At 47.9% G+C, this 24,838-nt stretch overlaps 1 protein-coding gene across 1 annotated transcript; it reads right to left on the minus strand.

The window, feature by feature from the left end:
• Nucleotides 1-14,230: 14,230 nt before the first annotated feature.
• On the minus strand, nucleotides 14,231-15,157 carry LOC146829756 (olfactory receptor 2K2-like). Its single transcript, XM_085606719.1, has one exon. It carries the CDS (start codon nucleotides 15,155-15,157, stop codon nucleotides 14,231-14,233), a length of 927 nt encoding a protein of 308 aa, XP_085462845.1.
• Nucleotides 15,158-24,838: the final 9,681 nt, after the last annotated feature.

Here is a 24,838-nt window from a genome sequence, read left to right on the forward strand (position 1 = left end):
GGCGGGGAAACGTGGCAGCTCAATATTGAAATGACGGTCAACCTCGTCTATCACCTCTTTCCAGTAGGAACCCAGGAGCGGGCAATCCCACAGAATGTGTGTCAATGTGCCCACTCATCCACACCCCCTCCAACAGCTGGCATCTTTACTGTGGTCCATGTCGTGTATGCGTTCCGGGGTATAATACCAATATGTGGAGACTTTCGTGAGGGTTTCTCAGTGAGGCCCGTGTGGTATGCCGAGTGTCTGGATCTATATGCTACTTGTTCCCACTCTTTAGTGCTCAGGGGCCTTCCCAACTCTCTCTCCCATCGTTCCCTCCCTGGGTTGTGATAGTTCGAGGCGGGAAGCTGGAGGAATCGATACAGGTCAGTTATGAGCTTTGCGTCGGTCGTGCGGGATAGGAGCCAGCGTTCGTAGGGAAGGAGTCTCCGATTCGCCGTTTCCCGCACCTGAGGATGCATGGCCCAGTGGCGAACCTGCAAATAGCGTAGCCTCTCAGTCTCCGGAAAGGCGTAGTCCTGTCGGAAGAGCGTGAAGGGGATAACCCCCTCCGGATCATACATGTGGCACAGGGCCCTGCAGCCCGCCTTACGCCAGTGACCAAAGGCTCTTCCGTCCATGCCCGGGGTGAAGTCGGGGTTATCCATCAAGGGAGTTAGCGGCGATGGGAAGGTCGTCAGACCGTGCCGGGCATAGGTAGCATCCCATACACGCAACGGCACCCTTGTGATATAAGAGGCGTAGAGGTTTGCCGGTCGGTGAGCCCTACGCAAGAACGGTATTTCCTGTAGTGGGCGACCTGCCACCGCCTGATCCTGGAAGAGCCAGTGCTTGTCCGATTCCCATCTGCTCCATTCTACCAGGTACCGTAGTTGTGCCGCTTGATAGTACTTACGGAGATCCGGAATACCCAGACCCCCCGCCTCCGGCGCCAACATTGAGAGAGCTCTCCTCATCCGAGGCCGCTTGCCCTGCCAAATAAAACGCCCTATGTCTGATTGCATCTGCTCAAGCCAGCCGACTGGCGGCTGCACTGGGAGTGCTCGGAACAGGTACAGCATCTGGGGCAGGATCGTCATTTTGACGGCCGCTATTTTACCTAGCAACGAGAGGGTGCCGCGGCCCCATCGGCCCATCTCCTCCCGGACCTTCCTGCCCAAGGCGAGGTAATTAGCCGCCACCATCGCGGGGACCGTGGGGGCCAGTTGGATCCCCAAGTACGGCACCAGGTCCGTTGACCAGACTATCGGGAACCGGTCCCGCAGGTGGGCGCGAGTTGCCGATTTAAGAGACAGGTCCAATGCCACCGACTTCCCCACGTTCATCTTAAAGCCCGCCACCTCCGCAAAGGCGGTCAGCTCTGCAATACTGGCCGGGAGGGCCTGAAGCGGATCCTCCAGGGACAAGATGACATCGTCAGCATACAGGCTAATAGCGTGGATAAAGCCCCCAAACCTCACCCCTCGCACAGCTGGGTTGTCACGTACCCGGTGAGCAAAAGGCTCCATGTACAGAGCGAAGAGGAGAGGGGACAACGGGCATCCCTGCCTCGTTCCTCTCTCGATTGCAAAGCTCCTGGAGCTGTAACCGTTCACCCGTACCACCGCCGTTGGGAGTTTATAGCAATTGAGGATTTGGCGTCTGAACCGGTCCCCCAGCCCCGCCTTCAATAACACCCGCTCAAAGTACGGCCAGTGAACTCGGTCGAACGCCTTTTCGGCGTCTATCGAGAGAAGCATCCTCTCCCCCGGGATCCGAGACGCCTTCTCTATAAGATGAACAATCCTCTTGGTATTGTCCACCGTCTGCCGACCCGGGACGAAACCCGCCTGGTCCGGGTCTACGAGTCCCGGTAAGTGAGGGGCCAATCGGGACGCCAGGATCCCGGTGTATAGTTTAAGATCTATATTTAGAAGAGAAATGGGCCGATAGGACCCACACTGTGCCCGATCCTTCCCTGGCTTGGGAATGACCGTGAGGGAGGCCCGCAGCAGGTCCGGGGGGATGGCGCCCGGCTCCGAAAACGAGTTAAAAAGGCGCGTGAGGAGTGGGGCCAGCAACCCGCAGAACGTTTTATAGAAAAGGGGTGTATAACCGTCCGGCCCAGGAGATTTGCCGTGCTTGAGTTTGGCAATGGCGGAGATCACTTCCTCCACCCGTATGTCCCGGTCTAGATCCGCCGCTTGGGTAGGGGACAAGGAAGGCAGTGAAACCGAGTCTAGGTACTTCATCATCGCGGATTCGGCCGGGGGGTCCCCGGTGTAGAGGTCAGCGTAAAACCTCCGAAAAGTCTCCGCTATCTGCGCATCATCCGTGACCAACCGACCCGTAGGGCCGGAGATCTCTTTCACTATCTGTTTCTGTCGGGCCACCCGAAGTCTAGTCGCCAACAGCCGCCCGCATTTGTCCCCCCCTGTGTAATAGGCGTGCCGTAGACGCAGGGCTGCGTATTCGGCGCGGTCCATATCTAAGGCCGTCAGGAGTTTCCTTGCCGCCTTAAGCTGGCGCCATATCCTAGGAGCGCCTGTTCTACAGTGCATCTGTTCTAGCTCCCGTACCCTTTGAGTGAGTTCTTCCCGCTTATGCCGCCGGTCCTTGTTGTCCGCCGACGAGATAGCAATAAACTCCCCCCGGAGTACCGCCTTCAGAGCAGCCCAGTGGGTCGCTCGAGATGTATCCGATTCATCATTATGGGATTGATATTCCCGAATCTTGTTTGAAATATCCGAGACGACCGCTCGCCTGTGTAGTAAGGCATCACGCAAACGCCACACCCGCGGGGGGCATGAAACCGGCGGTAGGCTAAGCTTAGCGCTAACCGGGGCGTGATCCGACAAGGAGATCACTCCCATCTCCGACCCGGTGGCCAGGGCGCGAACTGGCCCAGTGACCAGTAGGTGGTCCAGTCTCGCGTAAGTTTTGTGTGCGTGGGAATAGTATGAGTACTCCCGCTCCATGGGGTGCTGGCTGCGCCATAGATCATGAAGGTCCATGTCGGACAGGTGCACCTTGCACCCGGCCGAGAATTCACAGGCCTGAGGTGAACGGTGTGCTGATCTGTCAAGCTCCGAGCTAAAGACCATATTAAAGTCCCCCCCTATTATAATGTGCCTGTCTGGCGTGGCCGTGATCTCCCCCAGCGCCGCGTGGAGAAAGCGCTCCTGTTGATCGTTCGGGCTGTAGAGGGATCCTATCGTGAAGTGAAGATCCCCCACTCTACACCGGTATGCCAACAGCCGGCCTTTTTGTTCCGCTACTTTGTGGAGGACCTCTCCCCTAAACGTCCTAGCCACCAGGATCGCAACCCCCGCTGTCTTAGTATTGCCTGATGAGAAGAATTGTATCGGGAATTTATGTGAGCGCAGTCTGTGGCAATCTCTGGGCAGGAGGTGAGTCTCCTGGAGGAGACATATATCAGCCTGGGTGCCTTCTAACAGGGACAGTACCGCGCGCCGTTTCACTGGGTTATTGAGGCCCCGGACGTTAAGCGTCACAATCTTAAGAGTCACTGGAGGCATGTTGAGAAACTATAGGGATAGCATAGGTCACCTGTGGGCCAAGCAGCCGTGTCGCAGAGGCCCTCCCTGTGGCTGGTGATCCGCGAACGCACTGGACTCCCTCCCTTCCCTCCCTGGACCCCCCCCCGGTCCCACTCCGCCCCCGGACCCCCTTCCCTCCCTCCCTCCTCCCGCTCCCCCGCAGAACACCCCGAAACTACCCCCAAACCCCAACCAGAACAACCCCCCAACACCCCTGAATCCCCCTCCCCTCCCTCTCCACCCCCAGTACCAAACCCCATCCCTCAATAGTCCAAGTCGAGTTCCCGAGGGAACCAGTCTATGGAGAAGTTCTGAAGTGGACGTCCTGCCACTGTCCCCTCCCCGCGACTCCCCACCCCCCCAGCCCCCAAACCTGCATTAGTAGATGGCTATGGTAATCTCCCCCCGGAGCTTCCTTACGCCGTCAGCGCAACATCTCCAGAGCCCGTGGTCTCGGCCACCGCCGACACCGCGTCGGCCATACCTGCCCCCCCGCGTGGGAGAGTCCGGCCGGGTTCGCCGATCCCGGGATCGCGGCCCGGCTACCCGCTGCCATCCGTCCTCTCCAGTGCGCCTCCGACGTCGTGAGACAATGTCCTCCTCCCCAGCGGTGAGGCCCAGGATCCCACATGTTTCCTGAAGAGAGCGTAATTGGTGCAGGGTTCCATTCCATCTGAAAATAAGTCTAAAGGGGTGGCCCCAGGCGTAAGGCGTTCGGTGTTCTCTCAGGAAGTCGGTGGCTGCCTTAAATGTCTTCCGTTTCTGGAGCGTGATGGCCGATAAGTCCTGATATAATGCCACCGAGTGTCCCCGGAAAGTCAGGGCCTGCCGCTTCCGAGCCTCCGCCATGATACGCTCCTTGAGCGGGTAGTCCGGGAGGTAAGCCAGAATGTCCGGGGGAGGCATGGATGCTCTCCGCGGTGCTCCTACTCTGTGCGCCCTGTCTATGCGGATGGGAAAGTCCTCCGGCTCCCCCAGAACCTCTCGGAATAGGCCTCTCAAGTAACCTGCCACGTCTGTACCTTCCTCTGCAGATGGGACTCCGCAAACCCGTATGTTGTTTCGCCGAGACCTATTCTCAAGGTCCTCGGCATGTGCTTGAAGGTCAATCTGCTGCTCTCTGAGTCTCAGCACCTCCTGTTGGAGTTGTTCAACCTCTTCGTCCCTCCGTTGGCCTGCGTCTTCCGCCGTAGCCACCCGTTCGCCCAATCCGTCCACCTCTCGGCGGATCTCCCGTACTTCCCCGGCTACTTCTTTCTTTAGAGTTTGGAAATCCTCTCGCAGGGATCCGAAGAGGGACTCCATAAAGGACCTGGTGAGTGGGGGTTCTCCCTCGTTGGGGTCCGGGGCACTCCCGGAGGCGTGGGGCGACTGCTGCCCTCTGTCCACTCTCTGCGGGTGGCGGTTCAACATTTCGGGGAGGGTGCGTTCTCCTTTCTTCCCTCCTTTACTGCCCGCCATGTCCGCGCCGCTAGGCCCCTGCCGGGGTCCCTGCTCCGGCTCCGCGCGGCCGCGCGTTCTCTACCCACTCCTACTCTGCCGTCCACGCGGCCTTCTCCTCTTTCTAGCGTGGGTGCTGCGTTTCAGGCCCCGTCCCCCGGCCGTTGGAGGCGCTCTATGCTGTGGACCAGCTCCCCCTCGGCGGCCTCCACCCGACCCGGCGCATGGGGGAGCCCGGCTGTTGCAGAGTCCAGGCCTTCTACCCCGCCAATCTTACTTGTCCACCGGGCCGCCCCGGCTCGTGCTCCACTCGGTGTTCCTCTGCTCTCGCCGGAACCTACCGAGGTCGGGGGGGACGGAAAGGAAAACGGGGGCCACCAGTCCACTCCTGCCCGTCCTCCGCAGTGCACCGTATCACGGTCCGTCCGCCGCCGCTGCCCGTGTGGAGGGGTGTAGTCCCAGCAGCCCCGCTCTGCCGGGTCCGCTGGCTGCTCCGGGGAAGGCCGCCGTCCTGAAGGCTACTCGCCTGCCGCCCTCTGGGCGCTGGCCGTTGCTGTTCTGCACCTCGCCGGTGCACCCCACTGCCTCTCGGGTTCCGCCGCGACCCTGGGGCTCTGTGGTCCGGCCGCCGCTCCACGTGCGGTCGTCCTCGTGGCGAGCCCAGACCTGAGCGCGCGGCCAGCGATGTCAGCTCGCCCCTCGATGTGCCGCTGTTGGTGTGCTCTCTGCACCCGGCCAATGCTGCCCTCCTCTGTCTGGCGTCGGCGGGCCTCGTCCCGAAGCTGGAGGCCGCGTCGCCGGGACCGGCGCTCCCGTAGTCTCGCAGCCGGGCACACTCTCCCAGGGCCCGGCCTGAAGCTCCGCCTCCAGTCGTTGATGCCGTCTCTGCCTCCCGGCGGGCGCCGCGGACATGTGTCGCGCCCTCCGGTTCACCAAACAGCATCCTTCCGTGCTCCGACGGCTCCCCTGCTCGTTCTCCCGGAGAATTGGGGGGGGAGAATCTGCGATTTAACTAGGTCCGGGGGCCTCGAGGAGCAGGAGCCGGTCGAGAAGACGTCCGCTCACCCCGCCATCTTGGCCACGCCCCCACGACCCAATTTTTAGAATGACAAACTTCACGGGCCAGGGTGATTTTTCAATGTAGCAACAGAGATCGTTTGTAGATGTCACAACCTTGACCGTGCCCTTTGATATCTGACTGTGGCCAAGATATCAATCTGCCCACAACAGTGGAGGATGGTAAGCTGCCCTCGAGTCTGGAGCTGTAGCACTTTCCTGAGTGGGGTGCTGGCCTCTGGCATTCATTCACTACAATCACATGGCTTCAGAAAAATATTGGTGTTGATTCCAGTGATTTTAGCACATTTTTGAAACCCCTTCTGCATCAGAGTATGAGGTAATGCCTCATAACTATTTTTGGGTTCAAATGAGGCCCAGTAATGCATTTTGGCTCCATAAATATATATATATATATCTTTCGCGTTTTTATATATCGCAAACACGGCCCAAGGACATTGGAGGTTTACATGAGAACCAGATCACATTACACGAGGCCAGATTCATTGGAGATTAAGAGATTTGTCCAGGATTAAATGATGTTGAGCCAGTGCCAGGACTCAAAGCTGCCTCTCCCACTTCCAAAGTCAGCAGCTTTGACTGTTAGGTCACATCCATATTTGTTAATGTATTTATGAAGTCATACAGAGGTTGTGTATGAGCAGGTGCAGTGTGCATATCCTCTGTGGATATGGCTTTGTGAAGTAAAAAACAGGTAGCAACAAATACTGGAAGGTTCACCCGAAGTCTCCCTTGGGAAATACTTGCATGGGTTTGTTTAAAAACTTCATTTGGGGACATTGTTCAGCACCTATGTACTGGTTCGCAAACAGAGTTAATCATCTTAAATATTACTTACATATTGACATCGACTTTGGCGACTCTCAAAAAATAAATCGCAACCCAGCAGTAGGTCCTGAGCCACAGTTTCAGAAACAATGACTTAGATTGTTGCCTGGTAGCACACCATGTAAAGTATCCCAGGCTCAAACCGACAGGGACATGTTTTGGCTGAAGCCTTGTGGTGTCTTGAGGCAGCATTGAGCAGTTACAGGACAGAACACGTCAATCTCTCTCCTCTGTGAGTCCAGACACTGGACATATAAACATGGCAATGCAGTCGGCCCTCCAGGCCGAGTCCACGAGGGTCACTGCACGGCCATGGAAGCATCTATCCTGCCTGTCACGTCACTGGTGGGCCTGCACTTGTAATTCGACCGGTGGGCACTGGGCACTGGTGGTGCATTGAACAAACATCTGTAGCATAGGATCGACCCCGCTCCATTGCACAGGGAGCCATGTACCATTTTACACAGGACTCACCAGCACAAGGTGTTGTGTTTATTTTTATAGGAAAGCTCCATGCTGCAGTAGCACTGTAAGTGATCTTTTTCCTACTATATCACGCTGGATAACTGTGGTGGTTAATGCACCTGCTACAGAGGCCCATGAATGAGCTTTCCACTTGTTGCAATGATGTCGAAATAGTTCGGAGGGTTATTGTGCCCACTGATGAGCATTGTGTGTAATGATGGATCATATTTCTATTCTGTGTAACGAATTAGTGGGTTAATAGTTTTGTTTCACAGATCCTTGTGTATCCTGAAGGTCACAAGTCCCAGCTGTTCACTGAGCTGTTGAGGAAATATGCATCTGTTAGTAATAGACTACCATGATTTGTTGCGAGGAAACGCATGGTTTTAATTCTTTAAAAAAAAATGTTTAATCAACTTTTTTGATGAATACAGATATTATTGTAGGCATGTTGTTAGACATGAGGCTTTCTAGTTGGCAGCGGTATGTGCCCTGTCCAAGTAGGGACCCTTCCTTCTAGTTAGGGTAGGGGGATTACACAGCTCAGATAACCCCTGCTCACCCGTTGGTAGCTTGGCAAGAGCAGTCAGGCCTATCTCAGAGGTAATGTGTAAGGTTTTTGTACATAACACACACAGTAACACAGTGAATACACTACAAATGGACACCACACCAGTTTAGGAAAAATATAACATATCTTTATCTAATCCAAACAAGACCAAAATGACAAAAATCCAACATACACCACTCAAAATATCACTTTAAAAAGTTTTCAGCAATTCTGTCCATAGAACTCTATGGATGTGGTCATTTCACACACACTACCATTGGATATGTCAGAATCCATAAGGAAAAATAGGCGCAGAAGAGGGAAGCCTAAAAAAACACAGTGATGCATCGGTTCCTGTGTCCCTGGGGAGGTGATGCCTCAGTTCTGCTGCACGCAGGAGAAGTGTTGCTTCGAATCTGGACTGTAAGGGGAAACAATGGGTTGAAATCCAAGATGGTTCTGGTCTACGGGTGATGCGTTCGAAAACTTGGCACACAGTTGCGATGCGTCGAAATCCGGGCGTGCTGAAGGTCGATGCGGCTATTAGAATAAAGGGGGTTTGCCCCAGTAGTTTCAATCTGCACCTGGGCAATATCACAAAAAATACAGAAAATTGATGCAGCGGAATAGATCAACAATAAACTTTTTGGTTCAATTAAAAATTGTCAGAGCTTCTCCAAACTGTAAAGTCGATGCATTTCAGCCCATTTGCTTTTGGGCCTCATCAGGACTGGGGCAAAAAGGAAACCTTAAATAAATCCCTTTAATGCGGATTGCAAATCATATTAGTTGTAAAAAAATATTTTTTAACACTGCAGAGGCAGACCTGAGACTATTTTACATGGCTACTTGTGTGGGCGGCACAATCAGTGCTGCAGGCCAACTAGCAGCATTTGATTTGCAGGCCTTGGGCACACAGAGTGCACTTTACTAGGGACTTATCAGTAAACCAAATATGCTAATCATGGATAAACCAATCAGCATTACAGTTTACACAGGGAACACTTGCCCTGTAGCACTGATCAGCAGTGGTAAAGTGCCCAGAGTACATAAACCAGCACAAACGAAGTCCAGCACACCATCACAAATACAGGGCATAGAGGCAAAAAAGACAGGAGAACCACTCCAAGAATGCCAGGTCTGACACATGTTTATGTTAGGGTTTTATGTGGCATTACCCCCAAAATAAAGTGACTTACACGAACTCTGTGAGTAATGCACCCGCTGCTGAAAGCTGCGTATAACCATCAAGGCGTAGTTTACATTCTTGAGGTTGAATTATAAACAGACACAGCTGTGTGGTAACAGACACACCTAAGGCCTAAGGTCGAAATAATACATTGATCACTATACTTCACCGGAGGAACAAAGCACTTTATAAACAAGCATTTGCAATGCAAACGGTCTCGCCTTTGGGACCTTATATATTTTTAGCTATGCAGCACGTTAGCCTACTGCTCACTTCTCATAAGTGGAGGAGTTACGGCATGACGTCATGCCAGGTGAGCGTTGTAGGGAAAGGGAAATCCTTGCTTCTTACATCTCCCATGTGTCTGCTTTTGAAAACACAAGACTCCAAGCGCTGTTGCGAGTGACGTGGCCCTATTGAATAGCGAACACTGCAAATTGCCACTTCTCTTTTTGAAACTCAGGAGCAGCAACATTGTTGTGGTGTCGCCAGGGCTTTACGTGTAAGCTTTTTCAATATTATATACTAGCCATAGTTGCTGCTTAATTATCTTATGCAACTAACAACCATTGACAAAGCCAATAGTACTGACTTGTTGTAGGTATGATGTTACTTGCTGTATCATATAACTGGATGCAATGACAGAAACAGCAAAATATAAGTCAGGCGGCATACTATGCTAAGCACATATTTTTAGCTTATGTGTTTTAAGCCACGCCCATAATTACATTGGCCACGCCGCTTTGAGTGAACCCTCAGTTATTTCATCCCATTTAAAGCCCTGTGCACCTCTATACAATGAATAGAAAAAAAGGGACTGTGACTGCCAGGTCCAGCAGTGCGGCCTTCTGAGTTACTCTGCTATTTGGGGGCAGGGCTGAAGCAGAGAGCCATGGCTTGCAGCCGGCTCTGAGTCCTGCACGGCCGTGTGGCAGGGCAGCTCAGACTGGGATGGACTGAGCAAGACGTGCGCGGCGCTTGAACAGAGCCCTTGGCCTGGTAGGTCGGCCGCAGTTTTTAACTGCTCCCGGTAATGATCTCGCGGAGGTCTTTTCTAGCCTTAAATATGTTAAATTCTCCAGGCACCCCAGGCCGCACTGACTACAGTACAGCCGCACCTGTGACTGACTGTGTACAGTACTCACACATTCAGTGTCACTGTTGGTGCTGTCAGTGGCGGCTGGTGACATTTGCAAGTGATGAGGCGTAAAATTATTCTCATACTGCACCGGAACAACCTACGGAGGGTTCGTGGGTGTTCTCCCCCCGAGAAAATGTTGAAAAAAGAGTGGACAAATGGTGCATTTTCAATCAAATTTGAGAAAGCAGGAAGGTTAATAAAGCAATTGTGAAAGTGCAGTTATTACATTAATAAAGAGATGTCATATAAAATAGATAGCTGCTTATTCAGTATAGCTACATTCAGAATATAAGCAATGTTCATTTGCAAAACCGTGATGTGAACCTGTTTTAATATAGGTGCCGATTAGGATCCTGTAGAAACCGGGTACGAACCGTCGGACGGAGGCTTTTCTCCGTCCGACTCGTACCCGGTAAAAAGACCGTACAAACATGCAAGTACGATTCGTACGGAAACACCATTTCCGTACGAATCGTACAAAACACCGACCGAGGGAAAAATACATACAAATGTGATTCGGGACACCTCCGACGTGACGTCGGTACGCACTCAGGCTGCGTTTAACGAACCAGGAAGTACGATTCGTACCCACAGCAGTCCGGACGGCAATATTTTTACGGCACCCAAAAAGTGCCGGGAAAGCGAAGTACGCTGCAAAACGACCAGATTAGGGGGCCCGGTACGCGCCGTACCCCCCCAGCCCCCGTAAGTACGCGCCAAACCCCCCCCAGCCCCCGTACGTATGGACCGTACCCCCACCCGTGTATGTACACCAGTGTACATACACCAGTGTACGTACGGACCGTACCCCCACCCGTGTATGTACACCAGTGTACGTACATCAGTGTATGTACACCAGTGTACGTACACCAGTGTATGTACACCAGTGTACGTACACTGTACATACACCAGTGTATGTACACCAGTGTACGTACACCAGTGTACATACACCAGTGTATGTACACCAGTGTACGTACACCAGTGTACGTACGGACCGTACCCCCACCCGTGTATGTACACCAGTCTACGTACGGACCGTACCCCCACCCGTGTATGTACACCAGTGTACGGTACGGACCGTACCCCCACCCGTGTATGTACACCAGTGTACGTACGGACCGTACCCCCACCCGCGTATGTACGGCGCGAACCCCCAGCGCGTAGCGCTGGGGGTTCGCGCCGTACATACATGGGTGGGGGTACGGTCCGTATGTACACTGGTGTACATACACGGGTGGGGGTACGGTCCGTACGTACACTGGTGTACGTACACTGGTGTACATACACTGGTGTACGTACACTGGTGTACATACACGGGTGGGGGTACGGTCCGTATGTACGCTGGTGTACATACACGGGTGGGGGTACGGTCCGTACGTACACTGGTGTACGTACACTGGTGTACATACACTGGTGTACGTACACTGGTGTACATACACGGGTGGGAGTTCGGTCCGTACGGTGTTTTTTCCATACGGTTGTAACATTGGACGCCCCGTACGGATCGTACTTGCGCGCTCGGACTTCACTTTTCACATTTGTACGTAAAATCGTCCGGGGACGTGTCGGACACGTTTTATGACCCGAGGACGTGTGGGGGAATTTTCCCAATGCGATTCGTATGGACTTTTTCCCATACGAATCGTACTTGGCAGTTTGTACGGTACATGTACGATTCGTACGGAAAAAAATCCGGATACGATTCGTACGGGGACATTTTTTCCAGGATCCTAATCGGCACCTAACTGTTGTGTTCATGGCATCACAATATGATATTTTAAATAAAGTATCACTTCTATGTTTATGCAACTGAAATACGTTTAAGCTGTCATCAACATTTACAAAACATGTGAGACGGTCATACAGTAGTACGGACATTAAAAGGGCAAGCAATAAATACGGGTGATGTGAGTGATGCACAAGGCCATCTAATACCGTTCATGGTGAAGTTGGGTTTAACAGTATGCTTTTAAACAACTAGTTACTGGTCTTGGGAGAGAAAATAAAATATGCGCAATTATAACAGGCAAAATAATAGCTAGATATTAAAATTGGCTAGAATTACACATTTTAAAAAATCAGCAATGTTAGGAATAGCATAGGACGCTTGTGTTATTCTGAAAACACCACACGCAGGCCAGAATAAGCAACCTCAGTCACATTAAAGCAAAAGCCCACCAGCTAAAAAGATAAGCCTACCACTATAGACCTGCCGGTACCACTACACTCTGGAACTCCTATGAATGGACCATGCGCAGGGGGAAGACCATGAAAGACTCTGACGACGAAAAACCACGCGGACCATGAAACACCAAGCTGTATGTCCCTTACGAAGACATGCACGAGAATGCACTTCAGCTGTTTCACCAGAGACATGGAGGGTAAGTGAAAGAGTGCATAACAAATCAACAATTTCTGTGCAAAACCGAAGCTTTTCACCCCACTCGTACGTACTTAACAACATTACTTCTACAACAGATATCTCATTCTACGGTTTCAAATGAAAGACTTAAACAGACGAACTTAACAAACCTAAAGAAAAAAACATGGAAGCAAGTTAGAAATATGTACACATGGAGCCAGTAAATGTGGAGTAAGGTATGGTCAGAGCGGTTTGATGGGGAGATTAATGAAGTATCACCTGCATACTGGTGGACAGAGAAGCCAACATTTCATTAGGAGTTTGAAGAAGAAATATTAATAAAGGACAGCCAGGCTCATCAGGAGCATCCGTGCTAGCTAGCGCCTTCTTTGACCTGAATGTCCCGGCTTCTAAACACATTCACATATTTTCTGTGAAACATGCCTCTTTACGTCTCTCCTGGGTCTATTTTCACGAGCTCCATATTCCATGTTGAAGAAGCACAACTTGTCTGAAATATGCGCACTCCTTTCTTTTACATTTATTCTTATTTATACCCCAAATGTTTTTAAGTATCTGTATCACGCCTCTCCTCTCTCTCCATTCTTGCAGTTGAAAGTGGGGCATATCAACAACAACTGGCGATAATTATCTAGGTTAATTATCGGCGCCTTGCATGGATTTCTATCGCTGAGATAGCGTGCTATTAGCAACGCTTCTCTAAAAATCCTAGTGCTAACTGCCTAACGTGAGATTATCGCTGGAAACCCAGCGATAATCTCACGAAATGTAGCGTTAGGTTGTTGATAGGGACTCACAAACTTAGCCATGATATCCACCTTCCATAGGATATCATGATTAAGTCAGTCCTGAAGCAGGCGTAAGGAAAGTAGCGATAACAGGGGTTTTCCTGCCGCTATGCTTCATAGCGTGGGGCTTGATAATAGGAGAAATGTCGCTTAGCGACATTTCTCCAGTCATGTCAGGTCAGGAACGCCCACTTTGCATCAAGAGATGCAAAACTGGGCGTTAAGAATAGTGAGTGAATGAGTGTGCACAAGAGTTGATTCATGGTAGACCTTGCACAGTAATGGATACTTCCTTGTTGAAACTGCAGAACTCAGACCCACACCACTCCCAGCAAACCCATGAAAGAACCTGCAAATAGTAATCAACAACCAATTCCCCATGACCAGTCAAGTGAATGCAATCTCCAGCTCCTGCTTCTAAACGCTCTAGATGCTCAAGAGGATCTTCAAATGGTTCCCAACACCTTTACACAAGCCCTTATAGCCAGCAAACAGGGCTATGGCAACTACATATATGCTGGAATTAATGCTCAACTGACCAGAAGACTCCAGAACATGTAAAACTCAGTGGCAGGTCAACCATCAATCCCTCATTCCACACTCACATCACACTTCACCTCAAAGAACGCTGCTGGCTCCACATCCACAGGCAAGTACTCTTCAAACTCCACACCAACACTCACTGGCTGTTGCCCCTGAATAGGAATTATTGGAGGCATGTTGTGGCCATTTTCAGGTCAGTTCACCTTACATTGCCAATAACCAGCACTTGTCAGACCAATATGACACTTTTACATCACTGTATTCTAAGTCTATCACATCTCTTTCTATACACACTTTCCTATTGATTTTTGCAAGGCTCCTATGACGTCTTTGTTCCTCAGACTGTATATCATGGGGTTTAACATCGGTGTCACGATAAGATAAAACACAGATAACATTTTATCAAAGTTGGGAGAGTGGCTTGAATGGGGTCTCATGTACATAAAGATGGCAGTGCCATAGAAAATGGTGATGACTGTCAGGTGGGAGGCGCAGGTGGAGAATGCCTTGGATCGTCCCTTTGTGGATTTGATTCTGAGGATAGTCACAAGGATGCGAAGGTAAATTGCTGCAATTAGGAACACTGGGATCAGCAATATCAGCACACCAACAACAAAGATGACAACTTCATTGATGAAGGTGTCAGTACAGGACAACTGCAGGACAGCTGGTACTTCACACAGGAAGTGGTTAATCTCATTGCCACACAAGGGAAGATGCAATGTGGATGCCACATGAACTATGGACAGAAGGAAGCCGCTGATCCAAGTTGATGCTGCTATCCTGATACAGGCCGCCCTGTTCATGATGGTCATGTAGTGCAAGGGGTTGCAAATAGCGACATAGCGGTCGTATGCCATGACGGCGAGGAGGATGCATTCTGTCTCGCCCAAGGACAGGTGGATGTACATTTGTGCTGCACATCCTGAAAAAGAAATAGTTTTATTTGTTAGCAAGAAAATAGCCAGCATTTTTGGACTAATGCTGGTAGTGTAGCAGATGTCTAAGAAGGAGAGGTTACTCAGGAAGAAGTACATAGGTGTGTGGAGACGGCTATCCACTTTGCTGACAATAATCAAGATGCTGTTTCCAATCAGCGTGGTCATGTAGATTGAAAGAAAAATAAAGAAGAGGATAAGATTCATCTTGGGGTCTTCGGAAAGGCCCTTCAGGTTAAAATCTGTCCCCAAGCTCTGGTTTTCCCTCTTCATATTATTGGCTCCGTCTTATCTGCAGATAAGAAGGTCAAACAGTTGTTGAGATGCAGCTGACATTTCTTGTGACTCAATTAATGTACAACACAGCTCAGGGCCTCCATGGCATAAAGGTGTAAGCCCACGGATTGTTCAGTAAAGAAGAATTTTGAGTTATTTTCTGAAAGAGAATTGTGTGGCATCTCTTCTGGGAAAGAGATGCCACACATGGAGCATCAGGTAATATTTTCTATTTTTAGACAACAACACATCATGTTCTCTTTCCTCCATCCTCTCTCATCAGTGCCCTTTTTTCCTGCTTTTCCTCTTTCCCTTCCTCCCTTGTGACTCCACCCCAGTCAGTGACTACATGGCCACTGGTCATTAAGCTGGGTCCTAGTGCCCTGCCTGACCTCTGCCTGCTACAATACCACATGTTGCTGTAAAGTGAGTGCAATGAGAGTTCAGGGCAGTAGTGCTACAGTTTACTAAAGGGATATTTAAGGAACTTTAAATAGATTTATTTTGGGATGAGACAGTGGGTTTAAAAAAAGACTAGGGCCTTAAAGGCGTGACAGTGTTGTCATTTTCAGGGTTGAGTGATGGAATACATGGGAGGTTAGTGGTGTGTTTAGGAATAGTGACACAGTTTTGACCCTGGTGAGCTTAGGAAGTTCTTTACTATCCATGGTGTAAGAGAAGACAGTCACATTCCTAGGCTGGGTACATTTCTTCCTTCTTGTGTGAGAAGAATTGGGTGTCATGAACGCAGCTGGAGTCAACGGACTGTAGAAGTCTATGCTTTTAGGAGTAGAGGAAGGTGGTTCTTTCGATAGGTAAGAGCCCTGTCAGACTCTACACCAGTGCTGAAGGGAGTAGATGAGGAAAGGACCGAAGACTGGGTCATGGAGAATGTCTGGAGAGGAAGAATGTAAATTAGAAGAGGGATATGGTGGAGACACGTATACCCTCTTCGAAGCAATGGTGAATTATCATGTGGTGGATGCTTTGGAAGATCACACTGACATGTATGAATATTCACAGTTTTACTGCACTAGGCCTGTGACTTTAGGATGTTGTCTCCACTTTTAAGGGGATGTGTTTCTGTCCCGGGTGGAGGGCAGACTGAAAAATGTCAGAAGGTCACCACTGACGATTTGAACCATGAGGTGGGTGACATCTGTTTTCATAATGAGGGGTTAAATCCATGTCTCGACCTGCAGTTATGGAAGTGGGTCTCATCAGTGGAGGTATGGCAAGGACTTATTTGAGATTTTCTAAATCGGTTCCTGTGTTTAGAAGTGGGTTATCATATGGATTGAGGGCAGGGCTAAGATTCCAGCATATTAATTAGGTAGTCCGACAGGTACAGTATCAGGTGTGAAGCAATCACAAAACTTTGATAGAGACCTTGATTTTTTGGGGGTTGGTTGGATTGGGAAATGAGAGAGAGAAGGCAGGGTTTTGTGGCTGTTACTTTTTTGGGGGTCTGTGTTATGGTTGTTTTTCTTTTATCTCTGGCTACTTAGTGGCACGCCTAGAGGTATATGGGAATTTTGTCAGAGGAAAATGAGAACTTTTTCAGATTTGCATGAAATTGTTTGATGTTTGGCCTAGACATGTTTTCTTACAGTGATTAAGGTTTTGTGGTATTCGCTTTTTTTAATAACACCAATCTTCAGAATTAATTACATTAGATGTAAAGTGAATGTGAAACCCAAAACGTGTACACAATACCTCAAATTATTACATGCAGAAAGAGCGTGGAACATGAAGGATGTAGCAATCATTTTTCTCATATGTTGTGATTAGAGGTGGGCGGAATTTGCGTAGTCGCGCTACGCACAGCTCCGCAAAATGGTAAAAAATCTCCGCAAGCACGCAAAAATTCCACAAACATGAAGAATTGCTTGTTCACGATGCTTTTTTCCTGTTCGTGAACGCTGTTTGCGTGCTCGGGGGAAATATCTTGCGAACACGCATTTTGAAAGCGCGAACAAGCCACAAATTCCGCAAAGCCACGGATCGCGTAATTTTTGACAATTGTGCGTTCTCCGCGGAGCGCGAAATTACCCAAATTTCGCAAATTCCACGAGCGGAACGGAATTTACTGCCCAGGCCTAGTTGTGAATTCATCTGCCCAAAACTTCCCTGAGAAGGGCAATCTTGGAACAGAAGAAACAGTAATTTAAAGTCTATTATAGAGTCCAATTTAGGAAAAGATACTTAAAATATTATGGGACACAGGGAGCAAGAGCTGAGGGTAAAGTTCCTCCCAGTGAACTTTGCACCCTCAGTTCAGCAGATCCAATAATAGCAGAGTCATTTTAGGGCATAGGCAAAGTGTTCAATTTTTAAGAGTCCCTCTTCATGAGCCCCATGATAAGGGGCACATCAACTGCCTTCCTCAGTTGGCCATGTTCTACTGCCAGAAAACCTCAAATGTTGAGGAAATACATAGGGCCTGATTCACAAAGGGACTGACCCAGCGAAAGGCCAAGATAAACTTTTCACACATTAAGGAATCATTCAAAATGGGCCCATTTACACATTCAGATTTCCTGACTGTTTCGCTGGGGGTCAAGTTTTATTTTCTCTGATCTGAATTAGTCAATACCTAACTAATCTTCACAGATCAACACTCTTCCTTTGGTCAATGGACCATAAGTCGAGTAGTTGATGGTGATATTAACAAATTCACTGATTTATCTTATAACTTTTCAATAAAATTATCACAGACTATGAGTAAGATTCAATGGATTTTATCTAATGGTTCAATCGAATGAACGCTCATTTATACAGATTCACAGTGTAAGCTCCATCAACTTTCATGAAGAGAAAAAATTCATTTAACAAATACATTTAATTCACAGATACATTCAACAATCCAATGCATTAAGAGTGGATCGATGAAGAGACAAAGGATATAATAAATCATACAAAACATACAAAAATATATTTAACCATTGATGAAACGGGAAACCCAACCCTCTGGACTAAGGACTGGTAGGAGTCACCTGAACAAGTCAGGAGACAAAGACTATAGTACAGGTGTAGGATAAATGTATACTTACTATACTTCTCTCGAACCGGCGCACTGGAGCGCACCCCTCTCTTACACTCTCTTCCTCCTCGATATTCTTCCGCAAATCTTTATTCTAATCAGGCTGTCTCTCAGTATTGAATCTTCCCAGTCTATTCTTCTCAGAAGCATCAACGACTCTCCTTAGCAGGAGCTCTCATCATTTCTCTCTCCAAAATCCTCAGCCTCGTCTTAACTTTAAGTTACTCGAATTATACCGTTTAATTTTGCATGGCCCGCCCTCAAAGGTTTCAAATGTCTGCAAATTCTGAACTATGATTGGGCCAAGACAGTGGAGTTTTCATCACCTCATGTGGTCATCTTAAGAGTTGTAACTAATTCTTTGTTTAGCAAACCCTTCCCACTTAATTAACCTCATCGATGCTCAGGACGGCTCCTGGCCGTCATGAGTCATGGTAGTCGTGTGCTCATGACGGCCAAGAGCCGTCCGACCGTTGCCGCTCCGCCCACACGTGGTTAATTCCCCGCCTGTGCGGGCAAATTAATTGGTGGGCGGAGTTCGGACGGCTCCCGGCCGTCATGAACACATGCCCACCGTGATTTATGATGGCCGGAAGCCATCCTGGGTACCTGAGCGCCACGCCCAGACCCGCCCCTCCTCGCACCACGGCAGAATTTGCCGAGCGGCGAAGGGGTTAATTCACTTTTTATGACTCTTCCTGTTCCCATACATCTCACACAATAGATAGATACAAATTTTGTATAATTTCTTCAGTGGAGGATATTTTCTCAAGCTGTCGTCCTTGGGTTTTGTCAGGCAACCAATGTCCCGGTCACCGTATCACTCCTAATCTTCAATTCGCAGATTAAACTTTCATTACGTTTCAACCGCCATCTTTCTTTGCAGCTTAGCATATCAGGCCCAAAACGCTCACTATTAACAAAAGAATCATAAACAGAAGTTAATTTCTCAAATATGTTATTTTCACTGTTTACCTCCCCCTTCTACTCTATCCCATGTTATTTTCTTCTTTGTTAAGCAAGGTGTTCGTAGCAAAAAACGTCTTTTAAGATTCGGCTAAGCATATGCCAGACATGTGGTACTTCGAGACCTACGGTTAGCAACTCTTTGCACATGTGTGAGAGTTTTCTTCTCACATGGTTAATCACATGGTTATTTACACAAGACAGGTTCGCGCATGCGCAAAACGATTTTCGGGTTTAAGCAGGATTTCAATTACGTAGCGGGTTATTCTTTGTTTTTAAGCAAGCAAAAAAGCCTTTCCCCCCATGTATGAATGTCACATGTATGTTAATTTTCATTTATCTTTCAGTTCTACTTGTTAGTGTCTGTTAACGAGAGGTTGATCCAAACAAGTTTCTTTTTATCGAATCCTTGCTCCATCAGGACTTACGTGTAGTATAGTTACGAGTCCACACATGTGGTGGAATCTACGTACTCGAGGCGGAAACTCTGCACGGCGCACTGCAGAGAGTGCGCCGTACAGAGATTCCATCCTGAGTGCGTAGACTCCGCCACAAGTGTGGCGACTTGACACCTGTAACTATACTACACAGAAGCCCCTTTGTGAATCAGGCCCATACTTTTTAAAAGATATTTTATTTAATGATTTAAGTCAGATGTGATGGTGTGATGGGTGGAAGCCTGTTACCAACTTTATGCAGAGAAGTCTGTTTTTTTGTGGGCTTGATAAAATGTTTACTAACATATATACAATGGTGATTAATTTAATACAAGACATAATCTCACGAATTTAACATAAAATAAGGCAACTGTCACAACTGATATTTACGGTGCTTAGAAACTACCAAACATATGGTACGGAGAGCTACGTAAAATCAAGTCTTTTTTATTATATATGAAGGAAGACAGTGTACAGATTAATCATTGTGTAGTTATCTGCTTGTTAAGTAATACACCTTCCCTGCCCTTGTTCTCTGCCTGATGCTCTAACAATATGATGTCATTTGGAATGTGAGGAATGTTTGTACTGCTGAGATAGCAGTTGGAGAAGATGGGCTGAGCAGCAAGGAGGCTGCTCTTGGTGGGGTGTATATTGGAACTTACTACCAACTACAAGAGCTGTCCACGAGACTTCTTTGATTTCTACACATTGCATTGACACAGGTAAACATTTAAAGTAGCGTGTTCGTTGAATAGTGAAATCCTGTGTTACTAGACTATATCTAACAATAGTGCATCTCTTATTTACAAGACTTAGAAATGGTAGGAGTGAAATATTAACAGTGTATAAAATGAAGTTAATATTATTTCTTATCATTAGTGTGTGTATTATTATTACTTTATGTAACTACAGTAAATTAGGTATTAATACATCACATTTATTAATATTATTATTATTATCATTATCATTATTATTATGAAACAGCTTCTTCACTGAACACTGAAGCCATGTGTTACTGTCGTACATTTGGTAATAATAACATCTGTTATTTACAGCCCCTTAGAATAAAGCCATATTCACTATCATTAGCACATGTATTGTTATATAAGTATTATTATTCTTATTGTTATTCTTATTATTATTATTATTATTATTAATAATAATATAAGTATTGTGAAACAGCTTCATCACTGAACGCTGAAGCCATGTGTTACTGTACTACGTTTGGTAATATTAACATCTGTTATTTACAGCACTTAGAAAGGGCCGGAGTGAAGTACGCAGCAGTGTATAAAAGCAGGTAAATAATGTTATTTTATTATTATTAGTGTGTATTATTATTACCATACCTTACTACAGTAAATTGGGTATTAATAACTTCTGTTATTTACAGCTCTTAGAATAAAGTCGCTAAATGCAATATACAACAGTGTCAGAGACGGGGTGGAATTTGCGAAATTCACTTTCGCAAATTATCGCGAAAATATTAAAAATCTCCGCAAACACGCGGAAATATCGCGAAGATGCAGAAGTTTTTTTCCCGCCCGTTCGCGGTATTTTCTGCATGGTCGCGGCTCGCCAACTTACCCATGCGGTTGCTCACGGGCGCGACCATCTTGTTTTCAATTGTCTCGCGGTGCATGATCACGAGAAGAAAGACGTGATCGCGCGACGAATGACATTACTGCGGGCGCGAACTGTCGCGAGACAGCGCAAATGGCTACCAAAAATCCAACATCAAGTGGAGAACGCGACCGGATCGGGAAAACTTGTTGGCGAGTGCGGGGATTCAGGTAAGGCGATCGCGCGCACGTGAGAATGTATTATTTTACAGCGCGAGCAAGCAAAAAATTTCTGGTAAAATGTGGTTTGCGGAAATGTGGACATTTTTGCGCTCTCCGCGGAACGCAAAAATGTCAAATTATCGCAATTTCCGCAAGCGGAACGGAATTTTAGCCTAGGCCTATTCCCAATGGGGTCGAAAATTGAATTTCTCATGAATATCCATGAGGCACTCACAATTTGCAACCCCATTGGGAATGACAGGCCCTCACAGGGATGGTGGTCTGCTGGGCTCAGCAGACCTCCATGTCTGGGACTGCTTTTAAATAAAGCAGTCTTTTTTTTTTATGCAGCCTGGTGTCCTTAAAGGAAAATGGGACGTTTTTGTTTCATTTTTTAAGGGCAGGCCCACTTCCTGCTCTTAAGATTTTTGGGCACATGCATTCCCAAAGCAGTCCCCTGGGGACACCTTCCCGTTTGTGAGTGCTTTACCAAACTCTTGAAGAGAGTGGTACACTGGGAGTGTTTTGCGACCGAGTTGTCCCTTGCATTGACCTGGCCAACGCTGCAGGAGGTGCAGTCGCAGCTTCTACTTCTGTACACGGCAGTGTAGCAGTAACAATGCTGAGCTGAAGATGCAGAAGGCCACTCAAGGTGCAAATAGATCCGATTTCTTGGCTTTCCTGAACGGTCCAACATTTTTGCTCTCCCACGGGTTACTCGATTGAACAGGAACTGGGATTTATTGCAGTCTTGAAATGACTAACCATGATGCCTACTGGAAATTTTGTGAAGGCTTGGACAGTCATAACTTTGTGAGCATTAAGAAATATTTTCAGTGGCATTTTCTGCTGCATTTACATTCCCAAATGTACCCCAGAAATGGGTATGAGTGAGAGCATGAATGGGATGCAGAAGTTCCTAAACGTCCCCATTTTTCTGGTAGTGTGTCTGCCTGAGGGTTCGACCCATTAAAATCTTTTACTGATTGGGGAAAAAAATACAAAAGAAATTTGCGCAATTGCACATTTCCGCGACACTAACTTGTATGGCTAGTCCATTTAGTGGACAAATCCGCAGTGCTGATTGGAAGAGGCGTGTGCCTGACGTCGTAGATGTTCCGAGTAACCCGCCATAGGTGCTGGAAGGTGGGGTGCCGCAACATCCCCAGAATAATAGTTATAATTCGGAAGGTGAATGAGCAACAAAGATGCATTTATTTTTGTGTTTATCTGGTCACATTTGCTGTGCTTCTAAGACAGAGGTCAAATGTCAGGCAATAACTTCTGACAAATAGTTGTTTATTATTTTAACATAAAGAGTGCTGTGTATTTTAACTGCAAAGCAAGATGATATTGTCAAGTAAACAATTTGGCAACCTTGCAGGGAAACATTTTGTCTAACATGGAATACAATTTAAATACCTGTAAATGAACTATACAAAGGTTTCAGCATATATCAGCAGTTCAGATGCATAAATAAAGCAGAATTTCTATGTAATTCTGAAGTGTGATGAAAACAAAGACCTTACTAGCATCAAAAAAAATCGAGACATAGATCTACATATTATCTGTTTGTGCGCTTTTAATTAGTCAAAAAGTGTTTTCGAACAATTAGTGGCCATTTCAAAGGAAAAAGTGTTCTGTCTGTAAAGGAATCAGTTTTCCCACACCATGCTTTAGTAAACGATTTGCAATAGAGTTCTCCAAAAGAACCACCAACTATATACTATACCCTTACCACTATCCGATATTTCCTACTCTTCTTCTTTGTGTGACAGTTAGAATTTTCACAGTCCCTAGGACTTCAGTGATGGGCCATTGATACCATCACTCCCACTCTGAACATTGCTCGAGCCCTACAAGAACCTGTTGTTTTTATGAATGTACAGAAGTTGGAATGCTCTAACACACATAGGAGGATTAGATTTCCATCTTTTAACAGTACTTTTACATACCTGACAATTTAAAGAATAATCTCACAGTGTGAGGAGGGGGCAGGGCCTTGAAGAGGGTGGGGCCTCGTGCCGAGAAGTACCAACAAGGCACTTTTGAACCCCACTCGGCCTACAAGCTCCCTTCTCTCAAAAAAAGCTTGCTGAGGCTGGTGCCCATGTCCTGGGGTTGTCACTCCCCTTAATGGACTTCGGCAGTACAAAGCCTTAGGAAAATGAGCTGGAAAACCACTGTTTACGGTGGTTTTCAGCTCGTTTTCCCTGCCACTGTGTTTTATCAGATCCTCACACGGGGAGACCGTGTGATGGAAGATATCGTGTGTCACACGGTGGCACCGTTTGAGTTGGCAAATATGCTTTTGTAAATTGACTGCATAGTGCATACGTCTGCCAGGGATAGTGTCTCCCCACTACTGCGTTTGTTGAAAATGATCTTTTGCGTATTTTGCTATGGGGATAGAAAAGATGCAAAGCTTGACTTTCACTTATTGTATTTCTGTTTGTTTATCATCCGCCTGAAAGTAAACTCCGAGCCAGGCACCTGCAGCATTCGTTGGTGATAGTGAGCAGTATGGTCTCGGTGCAGTGATTGCTTCAGAAACCTGATTGGGAGGTGTCCAGGATGTGGTTCTCTTTGATGAACATGGAGAGTTGGGCATTGATGGCCTTCTCAATGACCTTGCTGGGAAGGAGTGGATGGAGATGGGTCTGAAGTTCAAGAGGTCTGTCGGGTCAGCAGATGGTTTCTTCAGCAGGTGGTTGATCTCGGCGTGTTTCCAGTCATCGGGGAAGGTTGCGGTTTTGATGGAGCAGTTGATGGTTCAGCGAAGCTGGGGGGCAATGGAGGCGGCTGCTCTATGGAAGATGTGGTACGGGCAAGGATCCGATGGGGCTCCTGAGTGGATGCTCTTCATGGTCTTGAGAGTGTCGTCTGTGGTGAGCAGAGTCCAGGTGAGCACGAGCTGCTGGGGTGAGATGTGGTTGCTTGCAGTGGTGGTGGGTGTGGTTGTGGGGTCTTAGGTGTTGGAGCGGTTGTAGATCTGCCTGCTCTTGTAATGGAAGAAGGTGTCGAGTTTGTTGCAGAGGTTTGAGTTTGTTGCAGAGGTTTTGGGAGGGTGGACCGTCTGTGGTCTCGCTGTTGGGCCTGTCAAACTCCTCGTTGTTGTTGTGTGCGTTGGCATTTATTCTGTACTGGAAGGCCATTTTCTTTGTGGTTTTGAGGTGAAGGTGGTGTGCGTTAATAGCGGATTTGAAGGTTGTGTGGGTTTCCTGGGTTTAGTTGTTCCTCCATCTCTTCTCGAGTCATCAGAAGGTGTGCCTGGAGTCATGGATGGTGGGAGTGAACCCGCTGGCTTTCTTGGAGTGTTGCTTGCCTTGTGTCTTCTTGCAGGGTGCCAGAGTATTTGTGCAGTTGGAGATCCATCGATGAAGGTTGCGAGCTGCGGTGTTGGCGTCTATTGGTGTTGGCGGAGTGGTTGTGCTGAGGACGAGAC

This window comes from Triturus cristatus, chromosome 5_2 (assembly GCF_964204655.1).
Source record: "Triturus cristatus chromosome 5_2, aTriCri1.1, whole genome shotgun sequence".
In the NCBI taxonomy this organism is placed as follows: domain Eukaryota; kingdom Metazoa; phylum Chordata; class Amphibia; order Caudata; family Salamandridae; genus Triturus; species Triturus cristatus.